At 38.4% G+C, this 19,071-nt stretch overlaps 1 protein-coding gene across 4 annotated transcripts in view; it reads left to right on the top strand.

Moving 5' to 3' along the window:
* The first annotated feature begins 7,447 nt into the window (after positions 1 to 7,447).
* Positions 7,448 to 19,071, top strand: part of cdc42bpb (CDC42 binding protein kinase beta (DMPK-like)) — a 121,942-nt gene continuing 110,318 nt past the window's right edge. For all 4 annotated transcript variants that reach the window (XM_051645080.1, XM_051645078.1, XM_051645079.1 and 1 more), the window contains exon 1: positions 7,448 to 8,227. In XM_051645080.1, coding sequence (XP_051501040.1) covers positions 8,053 to 8,227 — 175 coding nt within the window. In that variant the 5' untranslated portion in view covers positions 7,448 to 8,052. The remainder of the gene's footprint in view (positions 8,228 to 19,071) is intronic.

The raw sequence follows: 19,071 nt of genomic DNA, 5'->3' as shown, positions 1-19,071 counted from the left end.
ATGTTGATTATCACAAAAAGACATATTTACTTGCCCCTCCTTTTATTTTATTTTGTATTTTTTTATTTTTTTTTCCCCCTTTTTCTCCCAATTTGGAATGGCCAATTCCCAATGTGCTTTTTAAGTCCTCGTGGTCATGTAGTGATTCGCCTCAGTCCAGGTGGCGTAGGACGAATCCCAGTTGCCTCCGCATGTGAGATCGTCAACCCGCGCATCTTATCACATGGCTTATTGAGCACATGGCCATGGAGACATAGCGCGTGTGGAGGCTTCATGCCACCCACCGCGGCATCCACGCTCAACTCACCACGCGCCCACCGAGAACGAACCACATTATAGCGGTCACGAGGAGGTTACCCCATGTGACTCTACCCTCCATAGCAACCGGGCCAATTTGGTTGCTTAGGAGTCCTGGCTGGAGTCATTGCCCCTCCTTTTCCTTAAAAAAAAAAGCAAAAATCTGTCTTCCACTGAGGCATTTACAATGGAAGTGAATGAGGCCAATTCATAAATGTTAAAATACTCACTGTTTCAAAAGTATAGCCACAAGACGTAAACGATATGCATGTTAAAATTATTTTAGTGCCATGAAATCGTTTGCTAACCATTTCTGTGTAAAGTTATAACAACTTTTACAACTTCGTTGCCATGACGATGTAACTCTGCTAAAGGAAACTCCGGGTTCAATACAAGTTAAGCTCAATCGTCAGCATTTGTGGCATAATGTTGATTACCACAAAAATTTATTTTGACTCGTTCCTCCTTTTCTTTAAAAAAAGCAAAAATGGAGGTTACACTGAAATATATCTATAAAATCACAACTGCTCACATGAGATTAAGACTCCAGTCATATCAGTAACCTTATAAAAGTTGTTTTATTTAATATGGAGAGGCTCCGCACATGGGGGCTGCCATGTTAGAATCACATGACTAGTTGAATAATAGGTTAATCTCAGTACCCGCCCTGTTAATGGACACTTTCTCTCATGGATTAAAGTTATCATGGCTGACTGTAAATCGTACATTTCTACATCTGAAACTAATAACTACTGATTTTGAATGATTCTGCATCCAAGCCACTAGGTGTCAGTGTCCAAGTCCATGCTGATACAAACAAATAAATTACTGAGTGCACCTTTAAGGAGATATCTACCTGATTTAATACTTAAAATTCATTTAGTTTTTAATAGTTAATAGTTTTTCAGACCTAGCCTTAAACTAAACACAATCTGAATTGTTCACAAAGAGTTCAAGCTTGGGACCAAGAAACCTCCTCATTGACTTTTCTTGGGCAATTGAACACTAACGCTCCTCCTCTCCTTTCCTCTTCATTCTTTTATGCAACTGCTGTGTCTCTTTGAATGAAGAGCTCTGAACTCTGCATGTGTGGGGGTGTGTAATAAAGTGACCTATACTTCAGTGATTTTGCCATCTCAAATAAATTCACTTCAGACCTGTTTTCTGACATTCTCTATTCATTCGACCAATTACAGTAGCACTTCATGCCTCTGCCTACTCTCACTCGGCTTTTATGGAACTCTCAGACTGAAAGCTCCTCTGAGAAAAAAAATAAGTAATTAACAAAAAAAATGTCAAAATCCTGATGTCCTACAGATTACCTAAAGAATAATCTCTAACAACACCAAACTTTAATGTTGAGTTTGATTGAGGCCTGGGTAGCTCAGCAAGTGAAGACGCTGACTACCATACCTGGAGTCGCGAGTTCGAATCCAGGGCGTGCTGAGTGACTCCAGTCAGGCTTCCTAAGCAACCAATTGGCCTGGTTGCTAGGGTGGGTACAGTCATGTTAGGTTAACCTCCTCATGGTCGCTATAATGTGTTTCTCGCTCTCGGTGGGGCGTGTGGTGAGTTGTGCATGGATGCCGCGGAGAATAGTGTGAAGCCTCCACACAAACTACGTCTCTGCGGTCACTCGCTCAACAAGCCACATGATAAAATGCACGGATTGACGGTCTCAGACGCGAGGCAAATGAGATTCGTCCTCCGCCACCTGGATTGAGGCGAGCCACTACGCCACAATGAGGATTTAGAGCGTACTGGGAATTGGGCATTCCAAATTGGGGAGAAAATGGGTGCAATCTTACTAGTAGTATGCTGAGTGGCTTTTCTAGGATATGAAATCAGCCATTCACTCTATTTACAGTAGTCTTCGTATAATACTACTACATATAACACTATAATGCAATACCCTTACGATATGACAAAAAGTACATACAAATAAAATTTCACTCTTAAAAAATCTAGTAAAGGATCGCTCGTCTCTGATTCAATACTTCTAAAGAGCAATTTTTGGATGTTCTTGTACTGTAGCTCAACTGTAAAGCATGGCACTATTAACCTCCTGAGACCCTGCATACACATGCGTGGTCATTACGTTTTGGCTTCGCTATAGGCTACGCATAATTTCGTTTCATTTTAATTTAAACTGACTGATCTCAGCTCAGTAGACTCTAGGCTGTCATTAAAGTGCTATACAACAAAACAACATAACGGCAATCTCAGCTTTGTCTTTGGAAGAAACGTCTGGTAAGAACCCTCATTAAGTTTTTACATTAAAACCTGTTTGAGTCAAAGATTAGAGTCTATATTTTCATCCGATAGGCCATTAAAAAAAAATGTCATTGATTTATCGTGAACAGCATGCTGATAAACACAATGACCACGTGCGTGGACTATTGGCTAATTTTCCTTAAAATATCCTATATTCACTGTGCATTATCATAATGAGAATCAATGGATGCATCCAAAAGCTGAAAATATTTGCTTTCAGAGGCTGTATACGGAGTTAGGATGAAAATAAGGTGCATTTCAAACTGTTCTGAGACCAGTGCAGACAGACAGCACACTAGAGGTTAAGTCATTCCATAATGAGGGCGCAAGGGAGCATCCTACAGCTATACATGCAACTAAGTGCATTCACTCCTAACATCTGGTCAAAAGTTCAGTTTCAGGCTGATGATGTTTGGACCACTTAATACAGTATGTTTGGCAGACATGGGACAATGTTAATCAGTACATAGATTCAGAATTTTTCATGTAAAATTTTATTTTAACATGGTTGGCAGTGGTTGGATGATGCTGGACATTACTTTAATAATCAGAATTACTTATGCTAATTTCTGATGTAATGTCTGTAACATCTCAAATACATGAATAACCAACACTAGTGAAAACATAGAAGACAATTTAATTTAAAAAATCTGACTTTCTGTAGCTTGGTATTATTAAAAACTTAGTCCCACTGTCCACAAATGTGGACATACATTTTTAGGAAAACTATTTGGACAAATTATTATTATTATAATTATTTGCATGTTTTTTAGGGGTAAAAAAGGGGGATGGAAAATGCACACAGCAGTCATGCTCGGGTCTCAGGAGGTTAACATGATTCCCTGGGAACAAACTGGGATACTTTGAATGCACTGTAACACTGTAACAATCACACTGTTACAACTCAAAAACTCAGACACATTACGTGTCTGCCAAATGAATACATTTAATTGCACTGGTGTACTGCAATTTCCCTAGACTAAACAATGCTTTTGTATGCTGTAATTATGTGTCCATGTGGTAACCATGTCTTAATGACTGTCATTATGATCGTCTTTATCAGTGTCGAACCAGCTTTTTTTCTTTTTTTTTTAAGGGCAAAATTGTAGCTTTGATGAGGGTGAGAAAATAATGATAGAGTTTGCACTTTTGGTTGAACCATCCCTGTAATTATGCCCATATTATGTTGTGCCAGATACACTCAGGGACAGTGGGCAATCCCTGAATATGAATGAATTTGTTACACTACTTCTGTTGAAAACAGATCGTAAAGGTCTAGTGCTCCCTCTGGTGCACAATCAATGTAACAAGTTCAAAATTCAGTGTGCCTATTACACACTGCATGCATGTTACTATGTATGTAAGTATGTAATTAATAACAGTGTGCATTGCACATAACAGATGTTTACCATCAAATCCTAAACATGAAGATTAATCAAACATATTTACATAACCCCAGGGCCCAGGCACACACATCCAGTGTTCCAGTATACCACATTAAAACAACAGCAACTTTAATGGTAGTCACTCCCATGTCCAATACTTCACTGTTAGAGCTGTCTAATGCTTTTATATATTAGAGGGGCTTCCCTCTGTGAATTCTTATCGCTTGGCAACAGAGGCTGTAAAGGTTGAGAGTAATTGGAGGAGAGAAACACAAGGTAAAGCATGACATTCAAGACAGTGAATGAGTGTAGCATGTGGTTGTTTCCCCCACAAAGGGCAAGAGGAGAAAAGCACAGTGTTCAAATAAGCTCTCCAGGGTATCCTTTTTGCCTAGTCTCCCCTCAAAACACCCCAGGGCTCCGAAATAAACGCAAAAGACAGAAAATTACGGTTAAGGCAGTGAAAATAATCCGTTCTGACACTTACAAGCTCCCACAGAGACTCGAAGCGCTCTGCTTATAAAGTAAAGCGCTCTGCTTACACACTTCTGTCTTAAAGCTGTCTGAATTTTTTTGGGAGAAAGAAAAGCTCAATTGGACTTTGCAGGGGTTTCAGAGAATGAAAAAAGGACTTTTCATTATCACCAGCAGAGGTCAATGTTTTCAAACCATTCACAGTATGATGTCTCATTTTGCTGGCGGTTTCGATTCAGTTGGGTGGGTGATGGACTGGGTTTGAATGGATCAAATTGGATATACAGTATAAACACACACACACACATGTTGGTGCAGCTATCATTATGTGGACTCTCCATAGACATAATGATTTTTATACTGTACAAACTATAGAATCTATACCCTAACCCTACCCCTAAACCTAACCCTCACAAAAAACTTTCTGCATTTTTACATTTACAAAAAAACATGTTTTTTTTAAGCAATTTGAATTATGGGGACACTAGAAATGTCCTCATAAACCACATTTATAGCATAATAACCTTGTAATTACCAGTTTGTAACCAAAACAAATTTTCCTCGTAAACCACTTAATTCCTCAAGAAGAGGCATGGCACTACTTGAGCTAAAATACTTAGAAGGTCCCCCCAAGACAAGTATAAGATGTCCTTTTAGAAATAATTAAGCGCAGGGCCTGGGTAGCTCAGCGAGTACTGATGCTGACTACCACCCCTGGAGTTGCGAGTTCCAGTCCAGGACGTGACTCCAGCCAGGTCTCCTAAGCAACTAAATTGGGCCGGTTGCTAAGGAGGGTAGAGTCACATGTGGTAACCGCCTCATGGTCGCGATTAGTGGTTCTTGCTCTCAATGGGGTGCGTGGTAAGTTGTGCGTGGATCGCAGAGAGTAGCATGAGATTTGTTTTTCGTTTTGGGTGAACTAACCCTTTAAGATTGCAAAGAAATTGTCAAATAAGAATTGCAATTACAATACAAAAGAAAACTATATAAGAACAGCAATTGAAGGTGCATTCAGTAACTTTTGTCTTTGTGTCATCTTGGACTTACACTGACACCTAGTGGCTTGGATGCAGCATCAATTAAAACACCGTGTAACAATTATTATTATTATTATTATTTTGGGTTCCTTGGTAGTAAGTGTTATTTCCTAATTGCTTATGCCTCGAAGTATAGAAAATGGCTATTATTCTCCACAAACTTTGCTTTTGTGACCAGGACAGTGATATTTTGAAATGTACCTATTTTTCAGAACATTCCAGATAGATTCAGTGCTGAGTAAACTTGGAGTAACTTCTAGAATGTTCTAGAACATTCCTGTAATATAAATAGTAGTATAAATACAGATGCCTTAAGCCCACCATTTCAGTTTAGTTCCAGCTGTCTAAGTGGATACATATCAAGACCTTGCTGGATGTCTTGAAGTATGATGAGTATGACTGGGAGGTCATAGGAGACTTCAAAATGGTGGCATTCCTGATGGGTCTCCAAGGCGGTTTTACCAAGTTTCCCTGCTATCTTTGATTTTGGGACAGCAAGGACACCAAGGCGCACTACCACAGGCGGGACTGGCCACAGCGGACCGAGCTCTCTGTGGGGAGGAATAATGTCAAGTGGGAGCCACTGTTGGACCCCCGGAAGGTGCTGATGCCACCACTGCACATCAAATTGGGCCTTATGAAACAATTTGTCAGAGCTCTAGATAAGGAGTCGGCAGCCTTCAAGTACCTTCAAGACTTCTTCCCTAAGCTGTCTGAGGCAAAGGTCAAAGCCGGTGTCTTCGTCGGACCACAGATAAAGAAGATGCTGGAGTGCAATGAATTCCCCAAGAAGCTCACTAGTAAGGAGAAAGCGGCTTGGAACAGCTTTGTCGCAGTGGTTTGGGGCTTCCTGGGCAATCACAAGGCTGAAAACTATGTGGAGCTGGTTGAGACTCTGGTGAAGAACTACTGCACAATGGGCTGTAGGATGTCCCTCAAAGTCCATATCCTTGATGCTCATCTTGATAAATTCAAGGAGAACATGGGAGCGTACTCAGAGGAGCAAGGCGAGCGCTTCCAAAAGGATAAACTGGACTTTGAACGCCGCTACCAAGGACAGTATAACGAGAACATGATGAGAGACTACATTTGGGGGCTGATTCGTGAAAGTGATTTACAGTATAATCGTTAATCTCGAAAAACTACTTACTTCTAAATTTTTTGTAATCATTTTTATATTACTATAGTATAAATACATGTTAATTTAGATTCATGTTGTTTTTTTCTGACTTTATGTGAACGAAAAGACAGAAATTTGTCCATTTTCTCATTGGAAATAGGTACATTTCAAAATATCACTGTCCTGGTCACAAAAGCAAAGTTTGTGGGAAATAATAGCCATTTTCTATACTTTTGAGGCATAAGCAATTAGGAAATAACACTTACTACCCAAGAACAAAAATTGTGTTACATAGTGAAATCAATAGTTTTCAGTTTCAGGTACCACTGTAGAAATGAAGTATTCACAGTCAGCCATGATTAATTTAATCAATGAGTGAATATATCAAATAACAGGTTGGTTTCTGAGATTAAGCGAGTAGTATTCAGCTGGTCATGTGATTCTAACATGGCAGCCCCCATGTGCGGACCCCCTCCATGTAGAATAAAACAGCTTTTATAATGTTACTGATATGAGTCTTCATTTTAATATGAGTGCTCATGATTTCCTACATATATTGCAAAAATTACAATTCATGTCTTTAGGAGTTGAACTTTTTTAATGAGGAAAAAAGTACTTAGTGCACCTTTAAAGTCATTTGTAATCTCGAAATTTCCTTCATAGAATATGTGAGCAAGGCTCCTTAGTGTAATGTAATTCATAAAACAGTCTCAATCCCAGAAACACTGAATGGGCATTGAGAGGCTGCTTGCGAGCTCCTGATGAGGTCAGCGCTAGATGGCTCCCGGTGTGTCAATCAAACAATGACGTCATATATTCCCAGTCAGTGTTTCCGGTGAGGGTGGGAGGGGCTCCGCTATCCCGGGTCTGGATCCTTCGCTCGTTCGGGAGCGCTAGACCAGGCTGAACACGAATGCAGCCTTATTCGACTTCACGGAGAACCACACCGGCTTAAACGCAAGGATTCGCATACTTTTAGAATTGCACCTACTCCCAGTTTTTTGGGGGCGTATTTATGCTGGTTAAAGGTGTGTGCGGTTCTCCATTATTTTCTGAGATTTCCAGCAGAGCGGAATTAAGCGTCCGGTCATCCTGAGATTCGACAGGAGAAAAAGCTCCGATACAAAGTGGAAAGTACAGATTTGTCGGGATTAAGGCGAATGGAGCCGACAGGGCCCCGGGAGTGAGGTGGGGGGGAGGAAAGCAGTGCACAAAAACGGGGTCGATCGCATTTGATCCTCGTTTATCTGAGCACAATGTTGGACACATTTTGCTAGCTGGATGGCTGGCTAGCAGTTGGAGTCTGGGACTTCAGAGCTCCAGAGAAATCAGCCACACAAATACCATAACTGTTTATTGCGCTCCGGGGCGCAGCGTAATCTCGTATTCATTTCGAGAAGCGCTATTTTTGTTTAATCTTTTCTGGCTCTGGGAGGGGTAGCCAGGCCGTTTTATTTGGTAGAAAATGTCTGCGAAGGTGCGCCTGAAGAAGTTGGAGCAGTTGCTGCTGGATGGTCATCAGAAAAACGACAACTCGCTGAGTGTGGAGACACTGCTGGATATACTCATATGTTTATACAACGAGTGCAGCAACTCACCCTTAAAACGGGAAAAACATGTGACCGACTTTTTGGAATGGGGTAAGTTGGTGTATTTTGAGTGTATTGATTACATATGGGTGTAATAATCTGCGGGTGTCCCTTTAAGACCTGTTTATCTGTTATTACATTTGGTTTAATCACCCAGCTGACTATTGTCAAATTTGCTGGCATGACATTTGCTGTTGGGATACTTGGCCTTGTTGTTTGAACAGTAATTCATGTCATCTGCTTGTTCCAGCTTCAACAACCAACAGCTGGGATTGATATTTACAAGATATAATGGTTCAGCCAAAAGCAATATATAATAATATATGATATCCTGCCACTGAAGTCCTGAGACTTTTCATCTTTTCTAAAACAAGGTGCCATTTTCTCTGTCAGGTGTGTTTTTTCAATCTCAGGTGTAAAGATGTAGTATAATTCCATGTAAGTGTGAGAAAGGCATAGTCCTGAGAACTCTTAATCAGATATTTTAGATAAACTTCGAACAAGTCGGTTTTGCTTTCTAATCAGTCACAATGTCAATTTCCCCCATTATAGAAGACTGGAGACATTGTTCCTGAATGTTCTTCCATTTATGCTACATTTGTTGCTGCTATTGCTATCTCCATTTGCATGAGGGCAAAGCTCATTAATCAGTCTGACAGGTTTGTCTTTCACTTAATGAGGGCCACTTCCAGGTAGACTTCTGAGTTAAGTTTAAATAGTAACTAGAATTTGGGATGCCCCCTTTTTTTGGACTTTTCCTTGTTTTGTTGGTTGTGGTTGGCCCTGCACAGTGAGTGGATTCTCTGTCCTGAGTGTTTGGTTGACGTCAGTAATGAGATTACTCCGCAGTGTGTCTGCTCCTGTAAAAAGGCCGCCACTGTCCTGGAGGAACCCATCACAAGCAGGTGCCACCTCACATCCCATCACTGTGAGTGAGCCATAGTATGATCCAATTTCCAAGAGTCATAAACTCCTCTGTTCTTGTCTTACTACTGCACTGGTAGATTGTGATTGTGGAGGTTAATGATTAATGTGGTGGATGTTTTGCTGCTGCCAGTTAAACATAACTAATGGACTAATGCTACTGTAAGTGCAGTATTTTCAGGGTGGTTACTCTTAATATGTGCTCATCATATTAGTAAGTGTCCTTCAAGTGGCATTCTTAGAATTAAGAGGTCCAGTGTTTACTTTCATCTGGTCACCAGAAGACATCCAATTAAGCATAAACCATATTTTTTTGGATTTAGAAAAAAATGATTAAGGTTGGAAATCGGCAGGGACCTGATGATACAATATTATATCAATATCTGGTTTGCAATTTTGGGTGAAAAAGGCCTTAAAGGAATATATGACCCATTAAATGCAAATTAAACACTCCAAACCTGTATGACTTTCATTTTCACGTTTAACACAAAAGGAGAAATGTAAAGAATCTTCACATGGCATTTTTCCATGGATCTAAAAGGAATGACTCTCCGAACCGCAAAGCTCCAAAACGGACAAAAAAAAAGAAAAAAGAAAAAACATCATAAAACTACAATTAAAATAGTCAAACTAATTTGTGCACTATTTTCCAAGACTTCTGAAGCCATACAATCACTTTGTGTGATTTATTAACTCCCCATTGCAGCATCAAAATCAAAAATGCAGAATATTCAATTTAACGCGTAAATTGAATGTGGATAATTATATTATGAATAATGCAATTAATCATAGTAATATGGAATATCCCCACCATCAAAACAATTCAAGCTTGAAGTACCACCTGTTTTCAGTAGGGGGCAATAAGTGAATCTCCAGCTGTATAGGCAACATGCAGCTCTACAGAGAACAAATGAAACTCAGGCTTGCTTGACACCAGTGACAGCACAAGGTGAGAATGTGCGCTTGCGTTTAAACAAAGCTGAATGGAGCACAATTCCGAATGCAGGGATCTTGAGACATGTTTTTCTACGTTTCAAACTACACTTCACTTGACACCGTGACCCTAAAACACTGTTTATGACGTGACACAACCAAAGCGAGACATTCCAAAACCGTCCATCTGACACGTGTACATTTACGCATCCTTAGAAAAGCCCTTATAATAAATCTCTCTTGGACAGATTGACGAATTTCATTGCAAAACTGATTGTTGTTGACTGTTGGCCAATTATAGGCTTATGTTTAATAACATGGAAATAAATAATATATTGCCTTCTAAAGCCACTTTTTGTATTGTCTCATCAATGCTTGTCTGCCACAATAATGATCTGATAAATAATCGGAATTATATTTATAATAGGGCTGGGCGATGAAATGCTACCCATATTTATCGAAAAAAATAAATGTTCAGTAAAATGATAAACTTTTGAGTATATTTAGATATTTAGCCGATATTCTACATCTAGATGTACGTTTCGCTAAAAACGCAAGCAGTTCAGCAAAGTCATACACACAACTAGCTAACTGAATCACAGTTATGAAAGCAGCCAGTTAGGAAGTATTAGCTGTCTAGCTGCTACATACTGTACCTCTGCTGTCATGGAAACCGGCAATGAGGCTCGGTAGCCACTAGCTAGCTATCCGGCTAATATGATGTAGTTGTGTACCGAACAAGACAACACTGACAATGCAATACAGCTATCGACTGAACACAACAGCAACTCCGACATCAACACCATTGCTGTTTATTTATGTACTATTTAGAGAATAATTTTTTCATGATCCATAATGCTGTCACAGGCAAGAAAGTGTTTCTTCTTCTAGTGATGTTTATTGGCGGCTGTCAATCCAGCTTATGATGCATTACTGCCACCTACTGAACTGGAGTGTGGAACGTCACAAGAAAGTCTTCTCACACACTCACTCTGAGTGGTGGGCTCTCTCTTTTTCCAAAAATATTGACGTAAAAAAAGCTAAACTTTTGTATTTTGGCATTAGAATGTTGCTACAATGTTGTATTTATGTACTTCGAAATGTCAGCCACACACACAGACCCCACCCCCTGCACACACACACTTCTCTAAGTATATTGTTATTGTTCATTAACATATTTGTGTCCAAAATCACTATGGAATCTGCACCTCATTATCACCGACAGACTGTGTTATTGACTGTGCCTCACACTCTGGTATTGACCAGATCTGTTAGTTCACAGTCCATCGTGTCTTACTGGGGAACTTTTCCAAGAGTCCTATGAGGACGAGCTCTGACTGGAGAAATTCCTGTACAGTGTTGCACAAGAAATGCTAATGAACCTGAATTAGAGTTATTGCACATGAATCCATTTTGTTTTGTGTAAGAGCCTGACAAGAAGTCAAGCTTGGCTTGCTCATTTATTTATTGCAAGCTCCTAATAACAAAGTTCCTAATAGCACACTCTCATAAAAGCAATAAGCAGGGCACTTATTAATCATTGTGATGTATTTCTCCTTTGCCTGATTCCTGTGCATATAAGCTCTCAGACACAGCGTAACGGCATGAACTGGTTTGCCAAGGTCAGTGGGTGAAAGGGAGGGTGGTATGCAGGTGTTTATGCCCGATTTCCTTCTCGACAGCAGACTGAAGACTAATTAAAGGAGCGGATTAAACGGAACAAGCACATCGACATGTTGTCAGTTGCTAGATGCACAGACTTGTAATACTCCATCTTCCACAATGTAGTTTGTATGTAATTTGATATTGTGTATTGTATTTGCCAGCATTGATAAAGGCATATATGCTTGGGTCAATTAAATCTATTTTGTAAATTTGGGCCGATATGGGAATAGCGACTTATATTAAGCAATTAGTTCTTTTCTCTGTAAGAACACAATAGTGATTGTTGTGTTATGTCGTTCATGAAAATGGTAAGTACATTAGCCATGCTCCACCCTGTGTTGAATAGGCCCTTTTCAAAGACTGTGATGACGCATTTCTGCGTCCTTAAGAAGTGTTAATCTAACAAACTTTTTATATTTAAAGTGTAAAAATATCACATTATATTATAAAAGAAAAATTAAATAAAATAGTTACCACTGCTGCAATGGATTTTCTAACACATTTGCTGAGGGAATGACTAATTTGATTAACTCAAATTTTTTCACTTTGGGAAAGTTGTGAATACATCATAGCTATGCATTTTATCAGTACGTATTCCTTAGGAATTGAGCCCATGACCTTGGTGTTGCTAGCGCCATACTCTACCAGTCAAACCACAGGAACACCCAGAACCTTGGCAACTCCCAGTGTTTGTACACAAACAGCATTGCACCATACAGTTCACCCTACTGTCCTAATGAAGCTGCAAAGCAGGTTATGCCTCTTGTATTTCATCCCTTTAAAATAGGCAGTGGGCCTGTGTAAACAGTACTCTGGCTTCTAGGGCTACACAATTAATAAAAAATAAAATCGAAACTGTGATATGACCTTGAGGGCTGCAATTTAATATACTAAATATATAGTCTGCTTGTGCTGCTCACTTCAAAGTTTATGTGCACTGCTCTGTCCAGTCTGTATTGTGTTAGTGCATTATTACAGTGTTTTCAGAGCTGTTCTGTGCTCCACAACTCCATCTCATGCTCAGAGAAACAGATGTGCTCCGAGTTCGGATCCATTTGCTTACATGTACTGAGCGTGTTATATTTAAAGTACTCCAAAATTCACTTTAATTTCACTTATGCATAATTTCAAATATGCTTGGCCGCTACAAGTTAATACAAATAATACATGGCACCAGGTATTTGTGAACAGAGGAGATGTTAAAATAAACAGCTGTTGTGAATTCAGCTTCACACAGAAACTCTGTGCAGTTGTCTGCCAAGATAAAATCTCAAAGGTTTAGAACTCTTTGGTTTAACTACACTGAATAGCAATGCCCCTGCAAGTTAAGATTTTATTAAAGAAATATATTACTATTGCTTAATAATAATCAATATAATATTATAATATTGCATTATATAATATTCAAATTGAATCTCAGTATTACTTTTTGTCCAAATCGTGCTGCCCTACTGGCTTCCCAGCTGGCATTCACACCTAGGGTCAGCACTAGGGATGCACTGATGTATTGGCTGCTGACATTTATTGGCCAATTATTGACCAAATTAAAACCAATGGTCATATTGGTCATAAGCAGAAAAAAACAACGGTTTATTAATAATTAATTAGTAACACACTTTGTAAAAACTCTGTAAATTCAAATGCACAATCCAGAAATAATTATAGCTAGGGGTGCACCAATCGATCGGCCACCGATTGAAATGGCCGATATTCGTCTTAAATCTGTGAACGGTGATCGACCGATCATGCCTAGATTTAGGGCCGATCTTTTTTGCTGCATGCAGGGAATCACACATACACTGCTACTCTAATAAATGAGTGCTTGCTAGGCCTTGAAGCATGACAGAGTGGCCTTTGGAGGGTGAGTTGTTGGCAATTCTAAGCATTCACGAATTTAAACTTACAGACATGATGTAATTCACATGAATAAGCCGTTTTGTTTTAAAAAATGTGTAAGAATTACACACGTATGAATATTAAGTTGCCCATTTTCTAGAGTCAATACGGTAGTTATTCTGATTCATTGCACAGTGAGCAGGAAGAGGATAAATGGAATCTTTTTGTAAAGTGTTACCTTAATTTTACTGTGTGGGGCATAAACACATAACTGCAGCTTATAACTTGCAAAAGTGTCGCAAAGGGCACTTTAAGAAAAAATAGGAGATCGGTATTGGCCTCAGATTTCCTGATCGGAGCACCACTAATTATAGCCACAATATGTAGAAGGGTTGGGTTTAATATTTCATTTTTATTCTTTCTTATTCTCACATTAATGCGGAAAAAAAACGTCTTTCACGACAGTTGTGAAAGCTGCACTTATAGGCTACATAATGAGGGAAACCGTCCAAAATGCTTCGAAACCAGCAGACTCTGACTTCTGAGAAATAAGAATGAAATCCAATAGCCTCAGACAACATGCCCACGGACCGCCCACACTCCATTCTCTAACCATCTGATGTTTATAGCACAAAACTGGAAAACTCTTTCTCGATCACCTCAGCGCAAATCTGATTGGCTGGTTCGATAAGACTTCCATGAGTAGATGGACACAGGACGATTTATCAGTCCGCCTGGAAGCCAAGTTATGTTCACAAGGTTTCGCATTGATAGAATGAGTGCTCTGAGGACGAAATAATAACAGAATTTGCCAGGTTATTGACATCAAATCTTATAAAAGATATTCAGAGTTTCTTTTGAGGCACCTAGCAGAAAGTAAAGGGGATATCCACGAGCAAAGCTGGATTTTCAGCTTTAACTTGGTTATGTCTGTGAAATTCTCTATAATGAGGTTTTCTGTGCTGTACTTGGACTCTCTACACATTTTCTGCTACTCTCCCATGTGTTTTCTGTGCAATCGCTTGCTGAGACTTGCGTGCCATTATATAAATAATTTTCCCCCCATGTCTGTCTTTTATTATGTTATGATCCATCACCGATAATCCCGCCCCTAAACACCCTGTAATGACAAAACCGACTGTGTTTGGTCGCTTTACATGTCAGTTAGATGGCTTTTTCTGTTTAAATGGGCGATTCTTGGCCAATTGAAGTTGCTATAGATCCCAGACCTATGCTGCAGTTTTAGGTATATATCCAGTAGATATCCTTTAATGGTGCACAGTTGATTGAATTAAAGTTGAAATCTCAATATGGCCTTGTGTGTTTACTAAACCTTAAAAGGCTGAGTTTTAAAATATAGTCTACATTCCAGTGTTTCCCATTAATTACCTAGACATGTTTAGGTCCAAAATGATCTTTTTCATATCAATCATCATGCATAAAAAACATATTTATTTTGTTATTTTTTTGTATTTTATTTTTTTATCTTCTATTTATCTTTCTTTGTGGCTCTTTTTAAAATTGTGGCTTTTCATGTGTTGGAATGGAAATTATTTATTGTAAGAACAGTAAAAAAAAAAAAAAAAAGCTTTTGTACCTCTGTACATTTTTAAAGCATAATTCCTAAGTAAAACAAAATATGGTAAGTGGCAAAATATTGTGATCAGCCTATAGGTATTTTGTTAAAACCGTGTCGGCCAAAAAATTTCACATTGGTGCAATCCTAATCAGCACTGTTCATTGGTGCCATCCTCAAACATAGCGGCTTCTAGTGAAGGTGCTTTGTACAGAGGATGCTTCCCTCGTGAACCTTTTACCTCTGTACCACAAAAGAAGGATCTTGAAAGCATCTTCAACACCACAGAAAACCTTGCCCTCATGTTGGCGGAATCTGCTTGTTTTATTGCTGCATAAAGCAGACAGTGCTCTTGGCCTTATTTACAGCAGCTGGTGCCTCTTATTCCCACTGGTGGGAGATGCTTTTTGACTAGCCTACTTTCACAACAAGCGGCAAATAACCTAATAACGACAAACTGCATTGCCTTGAGAGACTGTATTTGAAACCTCTAGCCAGAAAGAAGCTGAAAAGCTATGGGCCCTGCCATGTAAGCTTGGATTGAACCATGTAAGCTTGGGTTTTGGCCGTGTACTCTGTTTACAGGCTAGCACTCTTTGAGTTTTGCAACTCTTTAAGTCTTGCACCTGCTGAGATTTTCTGTTTGCCTCATTTTCAAGACATTCCTGGTTGTAGTCCTGACACACACTGTTTTAAAGGCCTTGCCAAGCATTTTTTTTTTTGCTTTTATGATATGCTAAATATCATTATCATGCCCATTAATGTAAATATCCACATGAGAAGCTGAACTGTAAAGTTTTCTCCCCATTTGCAAATGTTCTATAGTGTTGCCTAATTTGAAACCTCATAACATTGTGCATTAAACTGCTTCTCAACACAGCAAGATCAGCAATGATATGCTAATTAGGCAGACTAGTAAAATATTCAAGGTTTTGGATGGTTAATTTTTTTGTTTAGACCCTCACAGATGTTCTAACAGCTCCAGTAACGGAAATGAAATTGTCGAGAAAGGCTGTGAGATACCGTATATCGAATATTCACAATATAATCTCAATGATTTTGCTGTAATATCATCAAGCATTCGCGCAATTCCAAATATTAGTAATTAGTAATTGTATAAGTTATTATACAAATCTTCAAATGCGGAACAGTATAACAGAAAAGGAGATGACAGTGTTTCACCAGATGCGGAACACTGTAAACTGTCAAACACACACAGATGCTGCACTTTCAGTGTCAAAATTAGGGATGCACCAATACCAATTTTTCTCTTCCGATTCTGATATCAGAAATCTCAGTATCGGCCGATCCAAAGCCGATAGCAGTGTTGTTTTTTTTGCATAATCAGTTTAGAATATCTTTACATTATTGTGTGGAACTAATTGGGAGTACTCTTTAATATGTAAAGAAACACAAACCTCTAACTACACATTATTTCAATATAAATGTATAGCTTATTAAGAAACACTTTATTATTAACTAGTATACTAGATAATGTAGCAGCAAAATTAACAGTAATTCCAGTCTTCAAGTGTTCAGTAGAAAAGAAACCAGTGTTTTAATTTAATTTAATTTTTTCACAAATGTTTAATGTTTCAACTTGCATCTGGACTTTAAAGGATTCAGATCTATTTTTTGTTCAATTTAGTTGTCAGACATCAGTCCATTTTTCATTCACACAGTTATTTTTTGGAACCCATTCAACTTAAATATTGTTATAAATTGTTAACAAATACTAATGATGGCAATAATAATATTAATAATAATAATAAATTGTTATTAATATTATTATTATTGACTTTTAATTTGAAATATAACAGTAATATATTTAAATCGTGCACTTTTTAAACCCTCATGCTTTTATTTTGACATTCTAAACTCTCCAGGAAGTCCTGTATGTGTGTGTTTGTAGGCAAGTTCACAGTAGTTTAATTCGCGTCTTATTCAGATTCTAGTAAAATGCACCTCCGGTGCCGTTCTAAATGCATATTATAAGTGAACCGAACTATTGAGCATCTACATCTGAGATGCTGTTCTTGAGTAACCGCTGTGAAGGCTAAAAATAGCCATGAGTGCATCACCAGCCTGTGCGTGAGTTTGTGTCAACAGAGCACTGCACATACTATATATTTACTTATTAAACAGCCTTTTGTGATTCACAGAGCTATCGCACATCTTCAAGTGGCTTTGAATAAAATGCACGAGTCATATGAACTGCTTTAATGGTGTTTTTATGGTTCTTTTATGTCATTTTTGGAGCTTGACAGTAACGAACATGACTAACACACAGTATCGGATTTGGATCGGGCTCGTCGGACCGATACCCGATCCGTCTAAAAGCTTCAGTATCGGAGCCGATACCAATCCAGGTATCGGATCGGTGCATCCCTAGTCAAAATAAAAGCTCCAGGTGAAAGTGAAGGAAATGGGACAGTAATATATTACTTTTGTATAAAACAAATCTAATCCTCAAAATAATAATGATAATTCAGTATTATATTATTATAATAAGCATGAATTGGTCCCAAAGTAATCATTTAGTAGTATGCAATATTCAACTGGGTTCCAAAAAAGAAGTGAAGTAGTTTTTGGACACCTTGTTCATTCACAAAAATGTTTTAGTCTGGTTTTTGCAGAGTCTGACTAACAGTTTTCCTGACTAACCACTGGACAGTGCCATGATGAATCTAATTGCCGATTCTAATGGAAATTTTTTCTAGTTGCGGTCTCCATAAGAAACTACCAATACAAGTGTTCCAGATGGAGAACAACAATGATTTTAAGTGTTAGTTGGAGTAAAAATTTGTTCAGGTTTAACTTGTACAGTTGTTGGCTGTCATAACTCGAAGTAGTTAATGATTATCAACTAATCTCGGTTCATAGATTCGTGTCATCCACCCACTCCTTAAACTTTGACTCCTTAAATAATGTGTAATTTAATTGTAATCTTTTTAACAATTTTAATATGCTAAACATCACATTAAGGGCCCTTTGATTTCCGCGATGCGGAAAACACGGACGGAATCGTGGAATCCAGTCAAAAAAACGAATTAAAAGTGAAACGTGGAATGTCACAGAATTTTACATATTTAGAATAATTTGAATTAATTGATGATCAATTCATCAAATTTAAATCGTAATGTGACCTACTGTGACAAAAGGCTACGTTTTAATTAAAAAAAATATACAGTCTGAATGTGCTACGCACTTCAAAGGGAATGTGTGAAGCTGTTCGCTCATACACCGAAAACTTCATCATAAGCATCACACGCGCTTTGTGTTTGTAATTGATGACAGACAGCAGAACGCGCATTACCCTTAAAGCACACAGCACATGCAGACTATATATTTATATAATTAAGTTGCATCCTTTTGCAGTTTAATAAGCACATTTATGCAATTATAGAGAACTGCTTATCTGGAAGTGTGAAGCTGTTGTCATAAACATACAAACTCAAAGTGTTTCATTTGTTTTTCCGTCAAAATAAAAGCTAAATTTAACTAGACATGGGAGATTGAAGATATTGTGTCAGAAATATACTACTACTGTGTAGTAAAATGTAATATTCAATGTAGTAAAAAATAATAATAATGTATCAATAATTAGCCTGCATTATATTCAGCCCTCTATGTTGCGAGTATATATCTTAAACATGCAACCAAATTTTGCGCTATGCAACTAAAAAATGTCTGTTATTAGCCACTGGCTAGTAAACATTCAGATTTCACTTGTCAGTATATGTTGAGCTGTGTAGTGGTGAAGAACTTTAGTACCGAGATATTTTTACTGCATGCTGTGTCTCATGAGCGTGCACTCTGAATGAAATTGACCTTATTTGGCTGCAGTGGATCTTTAGCACTGAGTTGTCGTGGATTATAGTGTCACCATCGCTTTAGTTGTGCTGTGATATGCCACAGTTACATTTACATTACATCAACTATGATTTAGCTTTAACTTTTC

The sequence above is a fragment of the Myxocyprinus asiaticus genome, chromosome 19 (assembly GCF_019703515.2).
Source record: "Myxocyprinus asiaticus isolate MX2 ecotype Aquarium Trade chromosome 19, UBuf_Myxa_2, whole genome shotgun sequence".
Classification (NCBI taxonomy): domain Eukaryota; kingdom Metazoa; phylum Chordata; class Actinopteri; order Cypriniformes; family Catostomidae; genus Myxocyprinus; species Myxocyprinus asiaticus.
The sequence above is the reverse complement of the archived record's forward strand: the minus strand, read 5'-3'. Positions and strand labels throughout refer to the sequence as shown.